The following is a 20,091-nucleotide window of genomic DNA, read 5'->3' on the forward strand; positions in this document are numbered from 1 at the left end:
CGGGAGCATTTCACCCCTGGTATAGAGTTTTCTGCCTGAGCAGGGGGTTGGACTAGAAGACCTCCAAGGTCTCTTCTACTCTATATTCTAAATCTCTTTGGATACATTTTTAAAAGAAAAGTAGCTGTGGGGATGGAATCTTGTGTGTATCTAAAAATATCTGCACTTTGTAAAGTCAAATGAAAGAACAGTTATCCAGATTAATTCTGATTTCATACCGCATTCTTCAGATGTCAGTCTCATAGTTTAGAATGTAGGCAATAGTGAACCATATTAGAGGTTACTGGTGGTGCCTCCACTGCTGGAGGCAACAATTCTGCTGCTCTAAATAGATATTCAATTTGCAAAAAGACTTAGTATTTAGTATTTATTGGATTTTTATACCTCCCTTCTCCTGAAGAACTCAGGGCGGTTCACAGCCACAATAAAACAATGACAATATACAAATAAAACAATAATTAAAAAACTTATCATAGGTATGGCCAAATTTAAAACATTTATACCTTAAAAACCCCATAAAATTTGTATCAAATATTAAATATTAAAATTAAAACTATTTAAAAAATTTAAAATTCCTAGGCCAGTCCTGCGCGAATAAACAGATACGTCTTCAGCTCACAGCGAAAGGTCCGAAGGTCAGGCAATTGACGAAGTCCAGGGGGAAGTTCATTCCAGAGGGTGGGAGCCCCCACAGAGAAGGACCTTCCCCTGGGGGCCGCCAGCCGACATTGCTTGGCGGACGGCACCCTGAGAAGACCCTCTCTGTGTGAGCGTACGGGTCGGTGGGAGGCATTCAGTAGCAGCAGGCGGTCCCGTAAGTACCCTGGCCCTAAGCCATGAAGCACTTTAAAGGTAGTAACCAAAACGTTGAAGTACACCCGAGAGACCACAGGTAGCCAGTGCAGCCTGCGCAGGAGTGGTGTTACATGGGAGCCACGTGCGGCTCCCTCTATCACCCGCGCAGCTGCATTCTGAACTAACTGGAGCCTCCGGGTGCTCTTCAAGGGGAGCCCCATGTAGACAGCATTGCAATAATCCAAGCGAGAGGTAACAAGAGCATAAGTGACCGTGCATAGGGCATCCCGGTCAAGGAAGGGGCGCAACTGGCGGATCAGGCGAACCTGATAAAAAGTTCTCCTGTAGACGGTCATCAAGTGATCTTCAAAAGACAACTGCCCATCCAGGAGAACACCCAAGTTGCACCCTTTCCATCGGGGCCAATGATTTGCTCCCAACAGTCAGCTGCGGCTGCAGCTGACCATACCGGGGTGCCGGCATCCACAGCCACTCCGTCTTGGAGGGATTGAGCTTGAGCCTGTTTCTCCCCATCCAGACCCGTACGGCTTCCAGGCACCGGGACAGTACTTTGAGAGCTTCGTTGGGGTGGCCTGGGGTGGAAAAGTACAGCTGCGTATCGTCAGCGTACAGTTGGTACCTCACCCCAAAGCCACTGATGATCTCACCCAGCGGCTTCATATAGATGTTGAACAGGAGAGGCGAGAGAATCGACCCCTGTGGCACCCCACAAGTGAGGCACCTCGCGGTGGATCTCTGCCCCCCTGTCAACACCGTCTGCGATCGGTCAGAGAGATAGGAGGAGAACCACTGATAAATGGTGCCTCCCACTCCCAAACTCCCCAACCGGTGAAGCAGGATACCATGGTCGATGGTATCAAAAGCCGCTGAGAGGTCTAATAGGACCAGGGCAAAGGAGCAACCCCTGTCCCTGGCCCTCCAGAAATCATCAACCAATGCGACCAAAGCCATCTCCGTACTATATCTGGGCCGAAAGCCGGACTGGAATGGGTCCAGATAGACAGTTTCATCCAGGTATTGGGGTAATTGACATGCCACCACACTCTCTACAACCTTCACCACAAAGCGAAGGTTGGAGACCGGATGATAATTTCCCAAAACAGCTGGGTCCAGGGAAGGCTTCTTGAGGAGGGGTCTCACCACCACCTCTTTCAAGGCGGCAGGGAAAACCCCTTCCAACAGAGAAGCATTAATAATCCCCCGGAGCCAGCCTCGTGTCATCTTCTGTGGCCAGCACCAGCCAGGAGGGGCACGGGTCCAGTAAACATGTGGTGGCATGCAACCTCCCCAACAACCTGTCCACGTCCTCGGGAGTCACAGGGTCAAATTCACCCCAAACAATCTCAACAAGACGAGTCTCCGCCCTCTCACCTGGATCCACCCAATTTTGATCCAGTCCATCCCAGAGCTGAACGATTTTATCGTATAGATAACCACTAAACTCCTCGGCCCGGCCCTGTAATGGGTCATCCCGCACCTCCTGGTGAAGGAGAGAGCGGGTTACCCGAAACAGAGCGGCCGGGTGGTTATCTGCCGATGCAATGAGGGAGGAAACGTAAGAACGCTTCACTTCCCTCAATGCCACTAGGTAGATCTTAGTATAAGACCTAACTAGTGTCCGGTCAGCTTCGGAATGGCTGGATCTCCAGGTACTTTCTAGGCGTCTTCTCCGGCGTTTCATCTCCCTCAGCTCCTTGGAGAACCAAGGGGCTGGTTGAGATCTACACCGGGTCAGAGGCCGCAAAGGCACGACACGGTCTAAAGCCCCAGCCGCGGCCTGTTCCCAGGCCGCAACTAGTTCTTCAGCCGTGCCGTGGGCTAAATCCTCAGAAACAGCCCAAGCTCTGTCAGGAACCTCTCCGGTTCCATCAGGCGCCTGGGACGGAACCAACGTATTGGTCCCGTCTCCCTGCAGTGTTGGGTGGCGGTCCAAAAGTCCAGACGAAGGAGAAAATGATCTGACCATGACAAAGGCTCTGTCACTAAATCTCCTAACTCCAGATCATTTAACCACTGTCCAGAGATATAAATCAGATCCAGTGTGCCTCCCCCAATGTGAGTAGGGCCATCAACTACTTGTATCAGGTCCAAGGCCGTCATGGAGGCCTTGAACTCCTAAGCCGCCGTCGATGACAAGCCAGTCGATGGCAAGTTGAAATCCCCCGTGACCAAAAGTCTGGGGGTCTCAACCGCCACCCCGGCAAGCACCTCCAACAGCTCGGGCAGGGCTGTAGTCACGCAGCAAGGAGCCAGGTACGTGATCAACAAGCCCATCTGACCCCTATGACCCCACCTCACAAAGAGGGATTCACAACCGGCTATCTGAGGCACAGTGGACTCCCTCGGCTCTAGACTTTCCCTAATAACAACCGCCACCCCTCCCACCCCTACCTTGGGCCCTCGGTTGATGGAATGCTCGGAAACCCGGAGGGCACAGTTCGACAAGGGGAACGCCCCCTTCCGTGCCCAACCAGGTCTCCGTAATGCCCATAAGGTCCGCGGACCCCACCCCGTCTAAGATCACAAATCAGGGGGGCTTTGTTAACCACGGACCGTGCATTGCACAGCATCAACCGAAAGCCCAAGCTCTGAGGATCCTGGCCGCCCGGGGAACGGGAAAAGTCTGAGGGGCCGGAGCACGCAATCGCTTTTAGCCAGCGAGCACGTGCCCCCGGGAATCGATACGGCCCCTCCCTTCCGCCATATCTGCCCCTCCCACTTACCGTACAGATGGAACGACCCTCACAACCAGGAACATACCCCTCCCCCTACCTTCGGACCAGATGAAATAATGCCACGAGCAGACACAGGAACTGGACCCCTCCCCGACGGGTTACTTGCATCAATCTCTTGGGCAAGCAAAGGACTGCCCAACTGAAACATGTGAATTGCACTGCACATCCAGTAAGAGGCAGTCCTTGACTTACGGCCACAATTGGGACCAGAATTTCTCTTGGTAAGTGAGTCATGTCTCATTTTACCTTTTTTGCCACAGTTGTTATTTGCTTAACATGGCAGTTATTAAGTGAATCAGGCTGTGATTAAGTGAATACAAATTCCCCCATTGATTTTGTTTGTTGTAAGCTGGCTGGAAATGTCACAAATGATGATCATATGACCCTGAAACACTGCAATCATCATAAATACATGGCTGGTTGCCAAGCACCCAAATTATGATCACATGATCGTGAGGATGCTCCAACAGTCATAATAGCAATAGCACTTACGTATATACTACTTTACCGCCCTCTCTAAGCAGTTTACAGAGTCAGCCTATTGCCCCCAACAATCTGGGTCCTCATTTCACCCACCTGGAAGGATGGAAGGCTGAGTCCACCTTGAGCCTGGTGAGATTCAATCTGCCAAATTGCAGGCAGCTGGCAGTCAGCAGAATTAGCCTGCAATACTGCAGTCCAGCCACTGTGCCACTGTGGCTCTTTTAATAGCAACAGCAATAGCACTTAGATGGAAAGCTGGGTCAGCCTTGAGTCGGTCAGGATCGAACTGTGGGCAGAGTCAGCCCACTGTACAAGATTGAATTCTAACCACTGTGCCATTAGGTCTCATAAGCTAGAGGACTGGTCATAAATCCCTTTTTTCAATACTATTGTAATTTCAAACTCTAAAGAAATGCAGGATCCAATCTGGGTCAGTCATGGAAACCAGAGGTTTTGTCTTCCAAGATGGAAAGATGGAGTTCATCTTCAGAGGACTTCTCTCTAGTCTAGCAGAGTGTGTGCTTTGGGTTGTTCTGTATATGGTGCCTGTTGTATGTGACTTTTCTGATGTGATTGGGGCAGTGATGGAATTCAATTTTTTTTACTACTGGTTCTGTGGGCATGGCTTGGTGGGAGTGGTGTGGTTTGGTGGGGGTGGCTTGGTGGGCGTGGCAGGGGAAGGATACTGCAAAATATCCATTCCCACCTCACCCTGGGGCCAGCCAGAGATGGTATTTGCCGGTTCTCCGAACTACTCAAAATTTCCGCTACCGGTTCTCCAGAACCCGTCAGAACCTGCTGGATCAGGGTGTTGCTGGCTGGCTATTATGTCATTGGTTATTGTCTCCTTCTGCTGCCAAGCCCTCACCTCTTATGTACTTGATAAGCTGGTGATAGATCAACACTCCTGTTGAATGACGGGCCTGTTTCCCAGGCTTCAATCACTTCCCTGGTTGTTTTTGTGCCTGCTCGCCAACAATCTTAGTAGCTGCATAATTGAATGTATATCCTTGTTCATTGTAGTGTGAGGCTACCAACGAGTTCAGATATCCCCATCTGACCATTAGCTTGTGTTCTTGCAATCTGGTGGATAGCTTCCTCCCCATCTGTCCTACATAATCACAGGAACAATCCATGAAGGGGATCCGGTAGATTACATTGGAAGTATTCCCTACCTGCGAGTGATTTTTACAATGAATAATTTGTCATCATATAGTGGCCTCAGGGCGATGTGCAATGCCCACTTGCAGATCCCAGAAGCTGTGTTCTACAGCTTCCGAAGTTTTTGATGTACAGCAATCATTTGTTACAAGATGTCTACGCACCACAGTGGGGAGAGAAAGGAAGAAACAAGGTACAAAACCAATCAAATGGCATATTCTGCTGTACATCAAAAACATTTTGGAATTTTGCAGCTACTAATACTGTTGAACAAGCAGGGACAAAAGCAGCCAAGGAAGTGATTGAAGCCTGGGAAACAGGCCTCTTGTCAGTCAACGAGAGAGAGGACCTATCACAGGCTTATCAAGCACTTAAAATACAAGAGCTTGGTAGCACAAGCAGGAAACAATTAACAATAGCAGCCAGACATCAACACCCCAATTAACCATTGATTAACCATTTAATCAATTAAATTAACCAATTTAATTAACCCCAATTAACCATTGATCCATCCCACCACTAAAAGAGTCTAACGGCAAAGAATATAATGATGAAACAGCTAAAGCAAACATCTCTTAACACATTCTTTGGCTCAGTCTTTGTTAACAGTAATGGCTCATACCCGAGATTCCCCTATCGTACCAACAATGAGTACAACGACCTAACACAAATAGATTTCATAGAAGATAATGTTGAAAAAGCTCTTTGGAAACTGAAACCATCCCTATCTATTGGACCTGATGGACTATGTGCATACTTCTTAAAAAAGCTTTCCACTAATATAGCAGAACCCCTAAGCATAATCTTTAAAAAGCTTTCACGACCAGATCCCTTCCTAAACTTGGTCACTTACCACAGTCATCCCTGTCTTCAAAAAAGGAGACCCCAGCCTAGTTGAAAATTACAGATCAATCTCTCTATGCTGCGTCACCGTAAAGTAATGGAATCTATCATCAACCAATCCATTACCCTCCACCTAGAAACAAACAACCTACTCTCTAATAAACAATTTGGTTTCAGAAAAAAATTATCATGTAATTTACAACTTCTTCACTGCAAAAACATATGGACTACTAATCTTGATCAAAACAAAGCAATAGATACAATTTACATAGACTTCTGCAAAGCTTTTGACTCAGTGGTACATGATAAACTTCTCCTAAAACTAAAATCCTACGGAATCTCAGGACCCCTCCACAATTGGATAACAGCTTTCCTGTCAAACAGACAAGTGGTCAAAATTGGCAGTGCTCTATCAAATCCTGTTCCTGTCAATAGCGGCGTTCCCCAAGGCAGTGTTCTTGGACCAACACTCTTCATATTATACATTAATGATCTCTGTGACCATATAATAAGTAATTGTGTTCTCTTTGCTGATGATGTCAAAATATTTAACACCACCACCAATACAGCTACCCTTCAAAAAGACCTTGACTTTGTGTCAGAATGGTCAAAAACTTGGCAACTCCAAATCTCAACCAGCAAATGCTCTGTTTTACACATTGGAAAAAAGAATCTAAACGCTAAATACAAGCTCGATGGACATTACCTTATAGATGACCCCCACCCTGTTAAAGACCTTGGAGTTTTCATATCAAATGATCTAAGTGCCAAAGCCCACTGCAACTACATCACAAAAAAGGCTTTAAGAGTTATAAACCTAATCTTGCATAGCTTCTTCTCCAGAAACATTACACTACTAACCAGAGCATATAAAACATTTGCTAGACCAATTCTTGATTACAGCTCGTCTGTCTGGAACCCATACCTCATTTCGGACATTAATACAATTGAGCGTGTCCAGAAATATTTTACAAGAAGAGTTCTCCAGTCCTCTGAATACAACAAAATACCTTATGCCACCAGACTTGAAATCCTGGGTTTAGAAAACTTAGAACTCCACCGCCTTCGACATGACCTGAGTTTAACTCATAGAATCATCCATTACAATGTCCTTCCTGTTGAAGACTACTTCAGCTTCAATTGCAACAACACACGAGCACACAATAGATTTAAACTTAATGTGAACCGCTCCAATCTTGATTGCAGAAAATATGACTTCAGTAACAGAGTTATTAATATTTGGAACACACTACCTGACTCTGTGGTCTCTTCCCAAAATCCCCAAAGCTTTAACCAAAAACAGTCTACTACCCCATTCCTAAGAGGTCTATAAGGGGCGAGCACAAACGTGTCTACCATTCCTGTCCTATTGTTTTCTTTCATTATATCCAATTAATATAATTATTACATACTTATGCTTATATATATGCTTATATATTGTATTGTTGTTTCATGCTTATGCTTATATATACTGTTGTGACAAAATAAATAAATAAATAAAATAAACTTTAAAAGCCACATACAATAGGTACCATATAAAGAACAGCCCAAAGCACACAATCTGCTGGAGAGATATTCCCTGAAGATGGGCTCCAGCACGAGTCCTCAAGCTCGGAAGAAAAATTTCTGGTTCCGGTGATCGACCCAGATTGGATCCTGCAACATTATCCTGGGACACCTATATTCACCTTCATTCGTGTTAAACAAATGGTTATAAGTCAAGGATACCTATACTGTAAAATCTCAAATTTTTCAAAATTATTGTATACTTTTAATATAACTACAATGAAAGATTAAATTACAAATTGCCAAATCCCCACTGGGCCTGATATACATGAAATGTGAATTGCAATAATGGATCTATAGATATCACATTACCTATACCTATTCTGGACATAATTCAATTTCATATTTACTTCGTGTATGGCTTTATTACTACATTCATGCTTCTGATTCATTTTAAAATGCAGTACATTAATAACTCTGAAAAGAGAAAGTCACTTCAGTAGAGAAAGAGCAACTCTGAAAATGAGAGGAAGTGATATCTTTATCCTGTAATAAAAGCCCATATTCAACCACTCCTTTCTTATACAAAAAAAAAAAGCTACTTGTAGCTAAAATTTGAGGGACGCGATGGCTCAGGGGCGAGGACGCTGAGCTTGTCAATTGAAAGGTTGGCAGCTCAGCGGTTCGAATCCCTAGTGCTGCCGTGTAACGGGGTGAGCCCCCATTACTTGTCCCAGCTTCTGCCAACCTAGTAGTTTCGATAGCACATAAAAATGCAAGTAGAAAAAATAGGGACCACCTTTGGTGGGAAGGTAACAGCGTGACACACTTTTCTGTGCTCAGTACCATTCACTGAGGACATAAACTGTACATATTGTCTTGGGCTTATCAGAGTAGCAAGTTTGAGACATGGGCAGCAGAACTCCCAGAATTCCCTAGCCAGGTTGCTGGGTGGGGAATTCTGGGAGTTGCAGTCCACCACACTTAAATTTGGCAAGCTTGAGAAACACTGTTCTAGAGAAACAAGTGAGCACATAAGTAGAAAATATTTGCAATTCTTTCAACTCCAACTGTCCCACCACCACCACCACCCCGCACCCAGCCAAAAGCGCTGAGATTCCCCCCTCCTCAGCGTTGAGATAACTGAAATCGCAACAAAACATGACCTGGAGGGGGTTTCCCCTCAAGTTTAAAAAAAAAAAACCCATGGAAAACGTGCACCAATGGGCGCCGCTCTTTCCCGGCTGCATACGACAGTCTCCCCCCTCCAGGCTCCAGCAGCGTTGACTGGCAGGCTTTTGTCACGTGACCAACCAGGATGGCAGCTCCTGGCGTAGGCCTGTTGCGCGGTCCACCACTCCAGGCGGAACCGGAAGTGCAGCGTGCGCTCGGCTAGGCTGGAGACGGCGCTGAGCTGTTCGCGCGAGTCGGGCAGGTGGGTTTTATGGGGGAAGATGCGTGTTTTTAAAGCACCCGTGTCAAATGCAGGGAGGCCTGCTATGGAAGGTTCCTAAAGGGGAAAGGGAACGGGAAAGGGAAAGGGAAAGGGTGGTGGAAACTGAGTAGGGAGGGAAAGAGGCGCATTGGTTTGGGGCAGGACTAACTTAATGCCCTCCAGATGCGAGTTTCCTATATTCCTAACTGGTGGCAACGCTACCTGGGTCTTGGGAATGGTGTAGTAGTTCAAACGTACCTGGAAGATCTTTGATCTGGAGCGGGGTGGGTGGATGGGAAGGCTTACAGTAGGAGAAGTAAGACTTAGAAGTGGAAAGAACATGTTGATTTCTCACGATCTGTATTGGATATTGATTTAAATGGCGAGGGTATTTCTCTGGGGGATAGTTATAATGACAATACAGTTGGGGAAGATCCTTTCCTTCATTCCTAACTGTACAATCCCTTTGCAGATTTTGGACACTCCGGCATGGATGTATCAAATACTGTATTTCTTTCTTTTCTGACAGGCAAACTTGTTATTTTGCTGAGTTGTCTTTGTTGGGCAACACGTATTGAAATTCCTCCTTTCAATATAGTATAAATCTGTATTTTAGATTGTGATTTTAGAATTGTATAGTGTTGAATCGTGTCATTCAACAGGGTGGGTTTCTGCAAGCAATAATTTCCTGTTTTAATATTAGAATTTTTTTCCCCAGAAAGTAAAATGTTAATATAGTTTATAGTTAATAAAATTGTAGCCAGCCCTTCTTTTTAAAAACTCATTGCAAAACCCAAGGATGCCCTCCTGGGTGTTATTTATGCCTAAATCTTGAGGTTTTTATTAATAACGGCAATTAATAGAAGTATTATTTGGAGTTTAGCAAGGCAGCTAAAAATGAAGTCCTGCATTGTAGTGAGTTTGGTGCAGAAATTGTGTTTCAAGATTGCTGAAATTATGTTACCTTAAACTTTAGTAGTTTAAGGTTTTAACATTTCCTTCTCTGCTATAGTTTTATTTGAGACATCCTAATCATAGCCTCAGTAAACTCTTCAGGAGACAGTATTGCAATCCAATGAATTATCTTACCAAACCGGTGGGGGAAGAGAGCTGGCTTGTCCAGCTGGTAGATCTTGTTTTCCACTGTTCATGTAGGAAGCGCTGAAACAACATAAGGAGTGTTTTAGTAATATCCGCTAGTAACCTCAATGTCATACACACTTTCCTTTCCATGGCAATTCTTGGCAGATGCGTGATGATTTCTTCATATTAGTTTGACAGCATTTTTCTTTCTAGCCGAACCTCATTTTGAGGCTAATCTTTTGGTGTGCCACATTTTAATGTACAGTAGATCCTTAAAAAAAGCTAAGCAAGATGAGACTTGGTTAGTAAGAAATTGTAGATATGAAGGCTATGCTTGGAAGTGGATTTATTAAATGTAATCCATGTAGTCATCAAATATTATTCAACTTCAAGTAGCCTTTACCTTTTATTTAACTGATCTGTTTTGCTCCTGTGATTGGAAATTATGAACAGAACTGTTACAACTCAACACAAAGATATATAACAGTGTGCTCTAAATGTGCAAATATTTGGAGGACAAACGTTTCAAAAACAGGAGTGGATTACCAGTCTCTTCCAAGTCTTCAGAAAAGCTTCCTTTTCACCAAATTGTGAAAAATATAGCGAAAATGAATGGGAGCAAAAGAAAAAAAACCTCTCAAAATACTGAGATGAGTCAGTAAAGCTACTGGAAGGAGATTTAGAATAACATAAAGTGCTTAGAATTACTTATCACATGATTTGGTGAAGGCTTGGGTGGCTTTGAAAGGGATTGGATCGCTTGGTGAAAGATGGGTCTCTCGAGGGCCATTAATCTTGAAGTCTAAATACTATCTCTAGATTAAAAGTAGCATGCTTATAAATATTAATTGCAGGAAGGAATGCCAGGAGAAGGGCAAGTCTCCCTTCTCCAGCTTGTGAGGTTTGCAGAGGAACTTGTTTGGCCATTATGAGAAATAAAACGCTGGATTAAAATGAGCCTTGGCTTTATTTAGCAACATGTTTTTTTTTAAATATTTACCTGTTTTAAATGTCCCTTGAATGTCTCTTTCTTTTTCTCTTTCAGCTGTGCTGGGAATAGATCTCCAGAGATGCACAGGATGATTTGAAGCACCATGCTGATTGCTGCCTATGTCGCTTTTGCTTTGCTCCTACTGATATGTTTGGGCTTGGAGTTCTCTGCCTGCCGCTCCAGGCTCACCAGCAGGTCTTGCTCCAACCCAGCCTTCTTGCGGTTCCAGCTAGATTATTATCAAGTCTATTTCTTGGCTCTCACAGCCGATTGGTTGCAAGGACCTTATCTTTACAAACTCTACCAGCATTATAACTTCTTGGAGGCCCAGATCACCATTATTTATGTTTGTGGCTTTGCCTCAAGTGTGTTGTTTGGACTGGTTTCCAATTCCTTGGTTGACCGCTTGGGCCGAAAAAAGTCTTGCATCCTCTTCTCCTTGACTTACTCTGTCTGCTGCCTCACAAAGCTCTCCTGGGATTATTTTGTTCTAATTGTAGGAAGAATATTAGGAGGGCTGTCCACTGCTCTCCTGTTCTCTGCCTTTGAGGCATGGTACGTGCATGAGCATGTGGAGCGCCACGATTTCCCAGCCGAGTGGATTCCTGCCACCTTCTCCAAGGCTGCCTTCTGGAATAGTATAATTGCTATTGGAGCTGGTGTAGTAGCCAATATCTTTGCTGAATGGTTGGGATTTGGCCCAGTAGCTCCCTTCATGGTCTCTATTCCCTTTCTTGTGTTGGCTGGTACCTTGGTTATGAAGAATTGGGATGAGAATTATGGAAAGAAGAGGGCACTGTCCAGAACTTGCACTGATGGCTTGAAATGCCTTCTCTCCGATCGCCGTGTCCTGCTTTTGGGGACTATTCAGGCCTTATTTGAAAGTGTCATCTATATCTTCATCTTCCTCTGGACTCCAGTCCTGGATCCCTACAACCCACCTCTAGGTATTGTCTTCTCCAGTTTCATGGCTGCCAGCATGGTTGGATCCTCACTCTACCGTGTGGCCACGTCCAAGAAATATCACCTCCAGCCCATGCACATCCTGTCTCTTTCAGTCCTAATGGTGTTTTTTTCACTCTTCATGCTGACTTTCTCAACCAATCCTGGGCAAGAGAACCCCTCGGAGTCCTTCTTGGCCTTCCTCCTCATTGAGCTCTCATGTGGGCTCTACTTCCCTTCCATGGGTTTTCTCAGGCAAAAAGTGATTCCTGAGAAGGATCAGGCAGGTGTGATGCATTGGTTCCGTGTGCCATTGAACCTACTGGCTTGCCTTGGGCTACTCATCCTCCATGATAGTGATTATAAGACAGGCACCAGGAATATGTTCACCATCTGCTCTGTCATGATGGTAATGGCCCTCTTGGCTGTTGTAAGCCTCTTTACTGTTGTCCGAAACAATGCAGAGCTCAGGCTGCCCAGTTCATCTAGTCAGGCTGAGACATCTCCTGAGCTCTGATTGAGAGTATGCCAATTGTCCATAATGTGTTACAGAGCCATTACTGTATATAACCAAGGAGTCTGCAAGGAGAACACTGAGCATCTGCCAAGTCCTATGTGGCTGTCTTCCACATAACCAGAGGAGTGAAGTGGATGCACATCTAATTTTCTTCTTTTCAACAATTATGGGCCACATTAAGAACTTGGTTACATCTATGTCAAGCATAGCTTTTTCCCCTTTCTCCCTTTTCCCCCACCTTGGGAGTTTGAATTCCAGTAGCTGCTTGGCTTCTGCTAGCCAAATGTGGAGGTTGCTGACTACTACTTCATCCTGAATTGATGGTGATAGACAATGGCTTACAAGACAAAGCAGGGTTTCTTTTTCTTTTTTTTTTAAAGCAACAGTGAAGTTGATAGACTGCTTGTCCAATATCAGTATTGAACTTGGTAGCCGGATCAGCTGTATTCTATAATCAGCAGTATCAGCCACGTTCTATGATCTTCTGCTTTTTAAAAAAAATAATAAACTGAAATTAAACATAAAGCTTATCTCGAGTCAATTTTAATTTTGACGGTATATAGCCAGGCTTGGTGAAATATTTCAAAATGAAGGTGGAATTTTTTGAAATTCTAAATTTAGACATCACAAGGTTTTTATCGCGTTTATATTGGTTTCACAATTTCCAGTATGGCAGTGATAAAGCACTGTTGTTCTAAATTCCTATTTTCCCCATTGTTTTAATTTCTGTTTCAGTTTATGGTAAAGAGTGTGTAAATTAAGCATCTGGTCAATATTTTAATCATATTTGTGAACAGTAGAATTTAAAAAAAAATACTGAGACTCAAAAAGGAAAAAGACTGATAGCCCTAGAGATTTTGTTTTATAGTACATTTTGTTTCATTGTCTATCCCAGCATTCAGCAACCAGTATTTGCTCCTGTTGATCTCAGCATGATCCATGGCAAAGGTATATGGCAATTGTAGTCATATCTGGAAAATTTACACAGAATTCATTTCACTAATAAATACGGTAGCAGTTATGAAACCCTGCACTTTATAATATTTAGATACCAACAATGTTTCTGCATTAGCTTGTAGATTTGTATCATTTAGCCAATAAGTTCCTTTGAATAATAATTATTTTTACCAAAAACTACAGGCAAGCAATACCTGCTACTTTAGAGAAAGATTGCCCCTTCTCTGCATTCGTTCGAAGTCGTTCTTGACAGTTGCATGCTGTATCTACGTGGGAAGTAAATGTATTTACTTTTCTCAGGATCATTACTAATGTGTCTTAATAACACATAATGCTAATATGGAAGCAGCTTTAACAGATACTGTATGGTATATTTTAATGGGTAGCACTTGAGACAGTACAGTAATTAGCATTTTTACTATTTACTGCTGATGATATTACCTAATTAGTTAATGGAACGTCTGCAGGATAACCACATCAAGGATCCCAAAATGATGTTGTAAAGCATGACATCATGTGATCACATTGCTTAGTAACAGCAATCCTGACAGTCCTAGTTACTGTTGTAACCTCAAGGACAGTGCAAATCATTACATAGGAACAGGTGGGAGTGGGATGGTGCTAGGGGCATAGGCTGCAGAATGCCATGGGACAGGGGATGTTGTGGGAAGGCATGGAATGCAGGTGGGCCAGCAGGTGCCACAAACAAGTGCTATGGAACACAGGTGGGCAGGATGTGTTATGGAGAATAAGATCCCTGGTATTTTGTACTCTTAACAGGGTTCCTCCTGCTGCTTTCCAATTGCAAAATTATTTTTTGAACCCTGGGAGTAAAATTCAGTCCATTCAGGAAAAAGTTCATCAAATATCTGTTAGGAACTTAATGGTTTTCAGTTGAAGTGTGGAAATTATAGAAATATCCAAACGGCAATTTAAGAGGAATTAAGATTATTGTTGCTATAAACATTTCTTTTGGGTGAAAATAGGCGGAAGAGACAATTGTCTTTATTCACAAGGGATAGAGATAAAGTTGGAGAAAAAAAAGTAAAGATTTAGTGTTGCTCCGTTTGGTAGCTGTTTTAGGTTCTAGAGGCCAGAAGACTGTTAATCACAGATTAATTACCGTATCTACCAGACAATATGAACAGCTAAAGTTAAGATGAGGTGGGGAATTCTTGACTTGGCTAAAGTGCTCCTCAGCACTGTCGACCTAAATTCTAGGTTTGTGATCGCGAACCTATGGTACGCGTGCCAGAAGTGGCACGCAGAGCCATTTTTCCGGGCACATGAGCTGTCGCCCAACTCACCTGTAGATGCACATGCAGGCACGCCCAGCTGGTGTTTGGGCCTCTGGTACGCATGCACGCAATTCAGGGGACCCAGCTGATCTTTGGAGCTCTCCTATGCATGCACGTGCATTTGCGCATGCGCATGAGTACTGGTGCACAGCACATGCATGTGCAGATTGTGTTTGCATGCATGCATTGCGCACATGAAAATCACATGCATGCATAGATGGTGCGATTACACATGCAGTGCACGGTGATATGCAAACGCAAAAGCTGTGCGCATGCGCATATAGTGTGTTTGCGTGCAGTGGGGGCACGTGCAAAAGCTGTGCATATCCAGATGGCACGGTTGCACGCACAGCACATGGGGGAGCCACATGTTAGCACAGATGGGACACGCAAGCACAAACCTGTTTGGCACTCGGTAAGTAAAAGGTTCATCACCACTGTTCTAGGTTCATTAGGCTTGTCAAAAATTAGCCCTTGGAATTATTTCAAGATGATGAATACCTATATAAGCAAATTCCAACTCTACAGCAGAACATTTAAAAAGCTTTGGTTCTGTTATATGGATCCCAGTAATAACAAGGCTCCAGAACATGTTTTTCAACAAGTTATTACCAAATCAGGAGCCATTCATCATTTACTTTAGATGGATGGGGTAATTTTGTCAAGAACTAGACAAAAGTTAAAACTTTTGTCTACTACAGTATAGTTAGTTATCTGTGGCACTTTCATAGCTAGAAAACGTAACAGTGACTACCTACTTGTCCAGTAGATAGTCTCCTATTCAGTTGCCTTGGGATAATTCTTAATCATAAGTAGACAATCAGTAGTAGTTTATAACTCTCAGAGTAATAATTATATTCTTAGAGACGTAAGAGTTACTGAACAAACTTTGCAAAGCCACTTGGAAGCTGTGTTTTCATGAAGTTTGATTAATTGTAACCTAGGTTAGACTTTTTGAGGCTTAGGGTATTCATACAAAACAACAGTTAATTTTTGGTTGAGTGTCATGGATAGATGATATGGCCAACTAAATTGTAACTACATTAGTCATGGATAATATTGCACCAACACTGCAATAGAAAAGCTGCTTTGATAAGAATCAGTAAACATGCTAGTTGTCACCATTCTGGTTTGACCCTTTGCGCCACTTGTACCTTGAGAAAGTCCTACAATATATGGAGATGATCTCAACAGAATCTTACATAACTTACATTGCCTGTCTTTCTAATATACCCAATTAACTTTATCTATATGCCAAGCAACTTATGAATATGTATAGAGTTGGGAGAAAAATAATACTTGATAAACTGGTCAGGCCACTTTCAGCCAAGTGGTTTTTGTTTTGCATTAACGTTAACACCCACAGATCATCACCCCATGTTAGTAGTGTTGGGATCTCTCTCTCTCTCTCCCTTTCTCTAATTCGTTCATTCCTTGCCTTTTACAGAGGCAACTGCTCTATTCAGCACTACTAAAGAAGCTCTCAACTGTTTTGCTTTCTTTGACACAGCTTCCTAAAGGAACAGTAGACATTTGAACTCCACAATTTCAAAATGTACAGTAAATAAGTGGGCTTAAAAACATACATTCAAAAGTGAAAAATATTGCAGTCAAGATCTGTTCTGCCTCTCTTGTAGCAGATTTGAAACCTTGTTTCATTTGAAAATATTGAAATAACTGTTCTCTTTATAATGAAAAAATCAACTTAGATCTACCCACAGTATCACTGAATATATCTAGATTTCTCACACCATAAAACATGATAGTTTTATGATAATCTTATGATAATCTGAATCTCAAAGAATCTCATCTTAAAGATCTTTGACATTCAGGTATTCTAATGATAGTAATTTTTCATATATTAAAATATTCAAATGTTGAAGGATGGCATTGTTCTTAGAATAAAGACATGAACAAGCTAGATTTTTAAAAATACCATAATGCTTTGACGTTAACTGCTATTTTATAAAATATCTAAATACTTTTTAGTGAAAGGGTATTTAAATATTTACACATGCACTACAGCATAAAACAATTAGTAAATTAAGATATCTGCCTAAATTCTGTTACTTACCCATAAGTACTTTTTTTGTTTTGAATCTTTTGCTTCTGTTTCATTTAATGGATGTACATACACTAGCACTTTTTCTTTCTATCTTAATCATCTTCTTTTGCAGGTTGTCAATTAAAGTATGGACAATCTAATTCTGAAGTCTTCAAAGCAGTCCCCAATGAGGCTATTAACATCTTCCTCCACTTCTGTTGGGGGACCGTCTATGTCCCACCTTTGGGATTATGATGGAATAACTGATGGACAGATCATGCATGAGACAAAGGACTGAACCATAAGTACTTAGGGGTGGACGGATGACAATACAAATAAATACGTTAAGCAGAAAAACTGAACATTCTAGACAAAAAAATAACCTATTTATCACTTCCTATGCTTATATCTACCTTTTTCACTCTCTCCACCCCTTTACTACCACTGCTCCAACTACCTTGGACTTTCTTCCCTTCCCTCCCTGTAAAGGTTTACTCAGTAGTGATTGTCCAAAAATGCAGATTTATAATTTACGGGACCGCCTACTGCCACCGACCCGTGCGTTCTCACAGACAGGGACTCCTTGGGGTGCCGTCCGCCAGGCAATGTCGGCTGGCGACCCCCAAGGGAAGGGCCTTCTCTGTGGGGGCTCCCACCCTCTGGAATGAACTTCCCCCAGGACTCCGCCAACTTCCTGACCTTCGAACCTTTCGCCGCAAGCTTAAGACATATCTATTTATTTGCGCAGGACTGGCGTAGGATTTTAGTTTTTAAATTGGGATTTTATTGTTTTAATATTTTAATTTGGGCCAATTTAATAAGTTTTTAAAATATGATTTTTATCTTGTATTTATTCTTGTTCTATTTTACCTGGCTGTGAACCGCCCTGAGTCCTTCGGGAGAAGGGCAGTATAAAAATCCAATTAATTAATTAATTAAATAAATAATTTGTGCTGCCTATTTTACCAGCTATTTTGTTAACAAAGATGACCTTTCAATGGAGCCATTTGGAATAGTGCCTATTTATTCCCCACCCCTAAATTTCACTAATCCAAAACTATTGATTCCTGTTACTTTTATTACAGAATATGGCATAGAATTCAGAAGTACTGTGTAAATCCAAGCAAGTGTGTGACTCATGCAATGTTATAGTTAACAGACCATGGTTAATCGTATTGGAATCAAATTAACATGAGCAGTAAGTGGATTGACTGCATCTTATTTTGGGAGGATAGGGTATCAGTTGGAGACAAGATTGCAGCATTCCCCAGCTAGAAATTTCGAATGTTGTAATGAATCACAAGCAAAGATAAGTGTTATTTTGTATGGAAAGCTACTGAGTAAGTTACATACACTCCCATGCAAGGCACCAGTGTATTCCTTGGCAGGGTATTTGTTAGCAACATAGGAATAATAAATACAACTCATCTTTTTCCACCTAGGAGTGGTGGATTGCAATAAGCGACTTATCCAGGAATAGAGAGCATGCTTTTATAGTACCACTTAGGAATTGTTGGAATGCTTTTAATACTGGAAGAAATGTCCTCCGGTCAGAAAATCTGAATCGGTAAGATCAACTGCTAGCAAATGTCAATCAAACTTCGGCAAGCCAAACATTTCTGGCTTGAAATCATTCATTGATTGTAGGACACGGGTGGCTTCTTTCGTCAGTTCTCTTGGCAAACCGCCGTCGGGGATCATGACCACTTGCATGCCGGCAGCCAGGGCGGCTTTGACCCCGGTCGAGGCGTCTTCGAAGACGAGGCACTTTGCCGGACTTACCGGCGGTTCGAACCTCTTGGCCGCAACCAAAAATATATCGGGCTCCGGCTTGCCGTTTTTAACTTCGGGGTCATCTCCCGTCACAATGTGATGGAACAACCCGAAAAAGGGCTTCAGTCGCTCCGTTTTCATCTCGAACGCATCGCGAACGGAGCTGGTGGCGACGGCGATGGGGATCTTGTGCCCGTGCAGATGGCGGACCAGCTTTTCCACGCCGGGCATTAAGGCAGAGGTGGGATATTGTTCTCGTTTCTTCGGGGCGATTTCGCGGAGGATTTCTTCGACGGTTAAGGGCAGGTCGAAAAGCTTTCGGAGAATCTCCAGGGCGTTCACTTCTCTCCTCCCCATGAGCTGGGATCTTTCCTTCCAAGTGTACGTCTTCCCATAGCGGCTGCAGAATTCTGTCATGATGGCGGTGAAGATATCCTCGGTGTTTATGAGGGTGCCATCCAGGTCAAAGATGACATGAGTGACGGGCTGTAGCGGCTTCACTCCGACGGAGGAAGCAGCCATCGCGGCCCCAGCCCTCGACGACCCGCTCCCCTCCCTGCTAAAACCAACAGCCGAGGCAAACCGCGGGAAACAAACTGCGCCTGCGCAATGCCATTTCTCCCCATTTCTGTAATGGACGCCTCGTGTCTGGAGCGTTCGAGGTTCGGCCGCCTGTTTCGAGCCTTTGCGAAGATTGTCGTTGGACTTGTATAGCGCGCGCGTCTTCTTCGGCAAAGACGTTCCATTCATTCGTAGGAAAGAAGAGCATCAATCTCTGCGGTCTCAGAAATTGGTTAAAATAAAATAAAGGCATTGATTAAATCGTTTGCTTGGGAGGGCAGATTTAAATTAACAAGCTACAAGCTCGGGCTGAAGATCGAATGGAGCCGTGCCCCTTGCTCGAATTGGTCTGAATGGATCCAGTGTGATATTCCCAGACTTTCTCAATGTGATGCAATAGAAATTGCAATTCCCATGCTTGGCTTGAGTGGTGGAAGGCAGTTTTCAACATACTTGAAAGGCACTGGGTTGGAAAGACTGGTATAGGTAGTCCTCAACTTACAACAGTTCATTTAGTGACCGAAGTTAAAACGGCACTGAAAAAAGTGACATGACCATTTTCCATACTTATGACCATTGCAACATCCCCAAGTTCATGTGGTTTTCATTCAAATGCTTGACAATTGGTTCATACTTATGATGGTTACAGTGTCCTGGATTTATGTGATCACCTTTTGTGACAAGCAAAGTCAATGGGAAAGCCAGTTTCACCTAACAACCGTATTACTAAATTAACAACTGCAGTGATTCATTTAACAAATGTGGCAAGTAAAGTCGTAAAATAGGGCAAAACTCACAACAAAATTTTCACCTAACAACATAAATTTTGGGCTCAGTTGTGGTTATAAGTTGAGGACCCACCTGTATTGTGTTTTATTCAAAATTGAGCTCTCACTATATAGACTCATTTTATTTATTTAGATTTTTATGCTGCCTTTATTTATTA

General features: G+C 43.2%; 2 protein-coding genes across 5 annotated transcripts in view; one reads left to right on the forward strand and one right to left on the reverse strand.

The window, feature by feature from the left end:
* The window catches only part of MFSD5 (major facilitator superfamily domain containing 5), a 59,042-nt gene extending 46,005 nt beyond the window's left edge, over positions 1-13,037 (forward strand). For 3 of the 4 annotated variants that reach the window (XM_058166539.1, XM_058166541.1, XM_058166540.1), the window contains exon 2: positions 11,108-13,037. In XM_058166539.1, coding sequence (XP_058022522.1) covers positions 11,157-12,512 — 1,356 coding nt within the window. In that variant the 5' untranslated portion in view covers positions 11,108-11,156 and the 3' untranslated portion in view covers positions 12,513-13,037. Of the gene's footprint in view, positions 1-8,856; positions 8,980-11,107 lie in introns of those variants that run through there. The other variant, XM_058166538.1, reaches the window with a different exon arrangement.
* Positions 13,038-17,946: 4,909 nt separating this feature from the next.
* Positions 17,947-19,598, reverse strand: LOC131191723 (pseudouridine-5'-phosphatase-like). The gene has a single exon (XM_058170149.1). The coding sequence runs from the start codon at positions 19,332-19,334 to the stop codon at positions 18,402-18,404; it is 933 nt and encodes a 310-aa protein (XP_058026132.1). The 5' UTR covers positions 19,335-19,598; the 3' UTR covers positions 17,947-18,401.
* Positions 19,599-20,091: the final 493 nt, after the last annotated feature.

The sequence above is a fragment of the Ahaetulla prasina genome, chromosome 2 (assembly GCF_028640845.1).
Source record: "Ahaetulla prasina isolate Xishuangbanna chromosome 2, ASM2864084v1, whole genome shotgun sequence".
Taxonomy (NCBI): domain Eukaryota; kingdom Metazoa; phylum Chordata; class Lepidosauria; order Squamata; family Colubridae; genus Ahaetulla; species Ahaetulla prasina.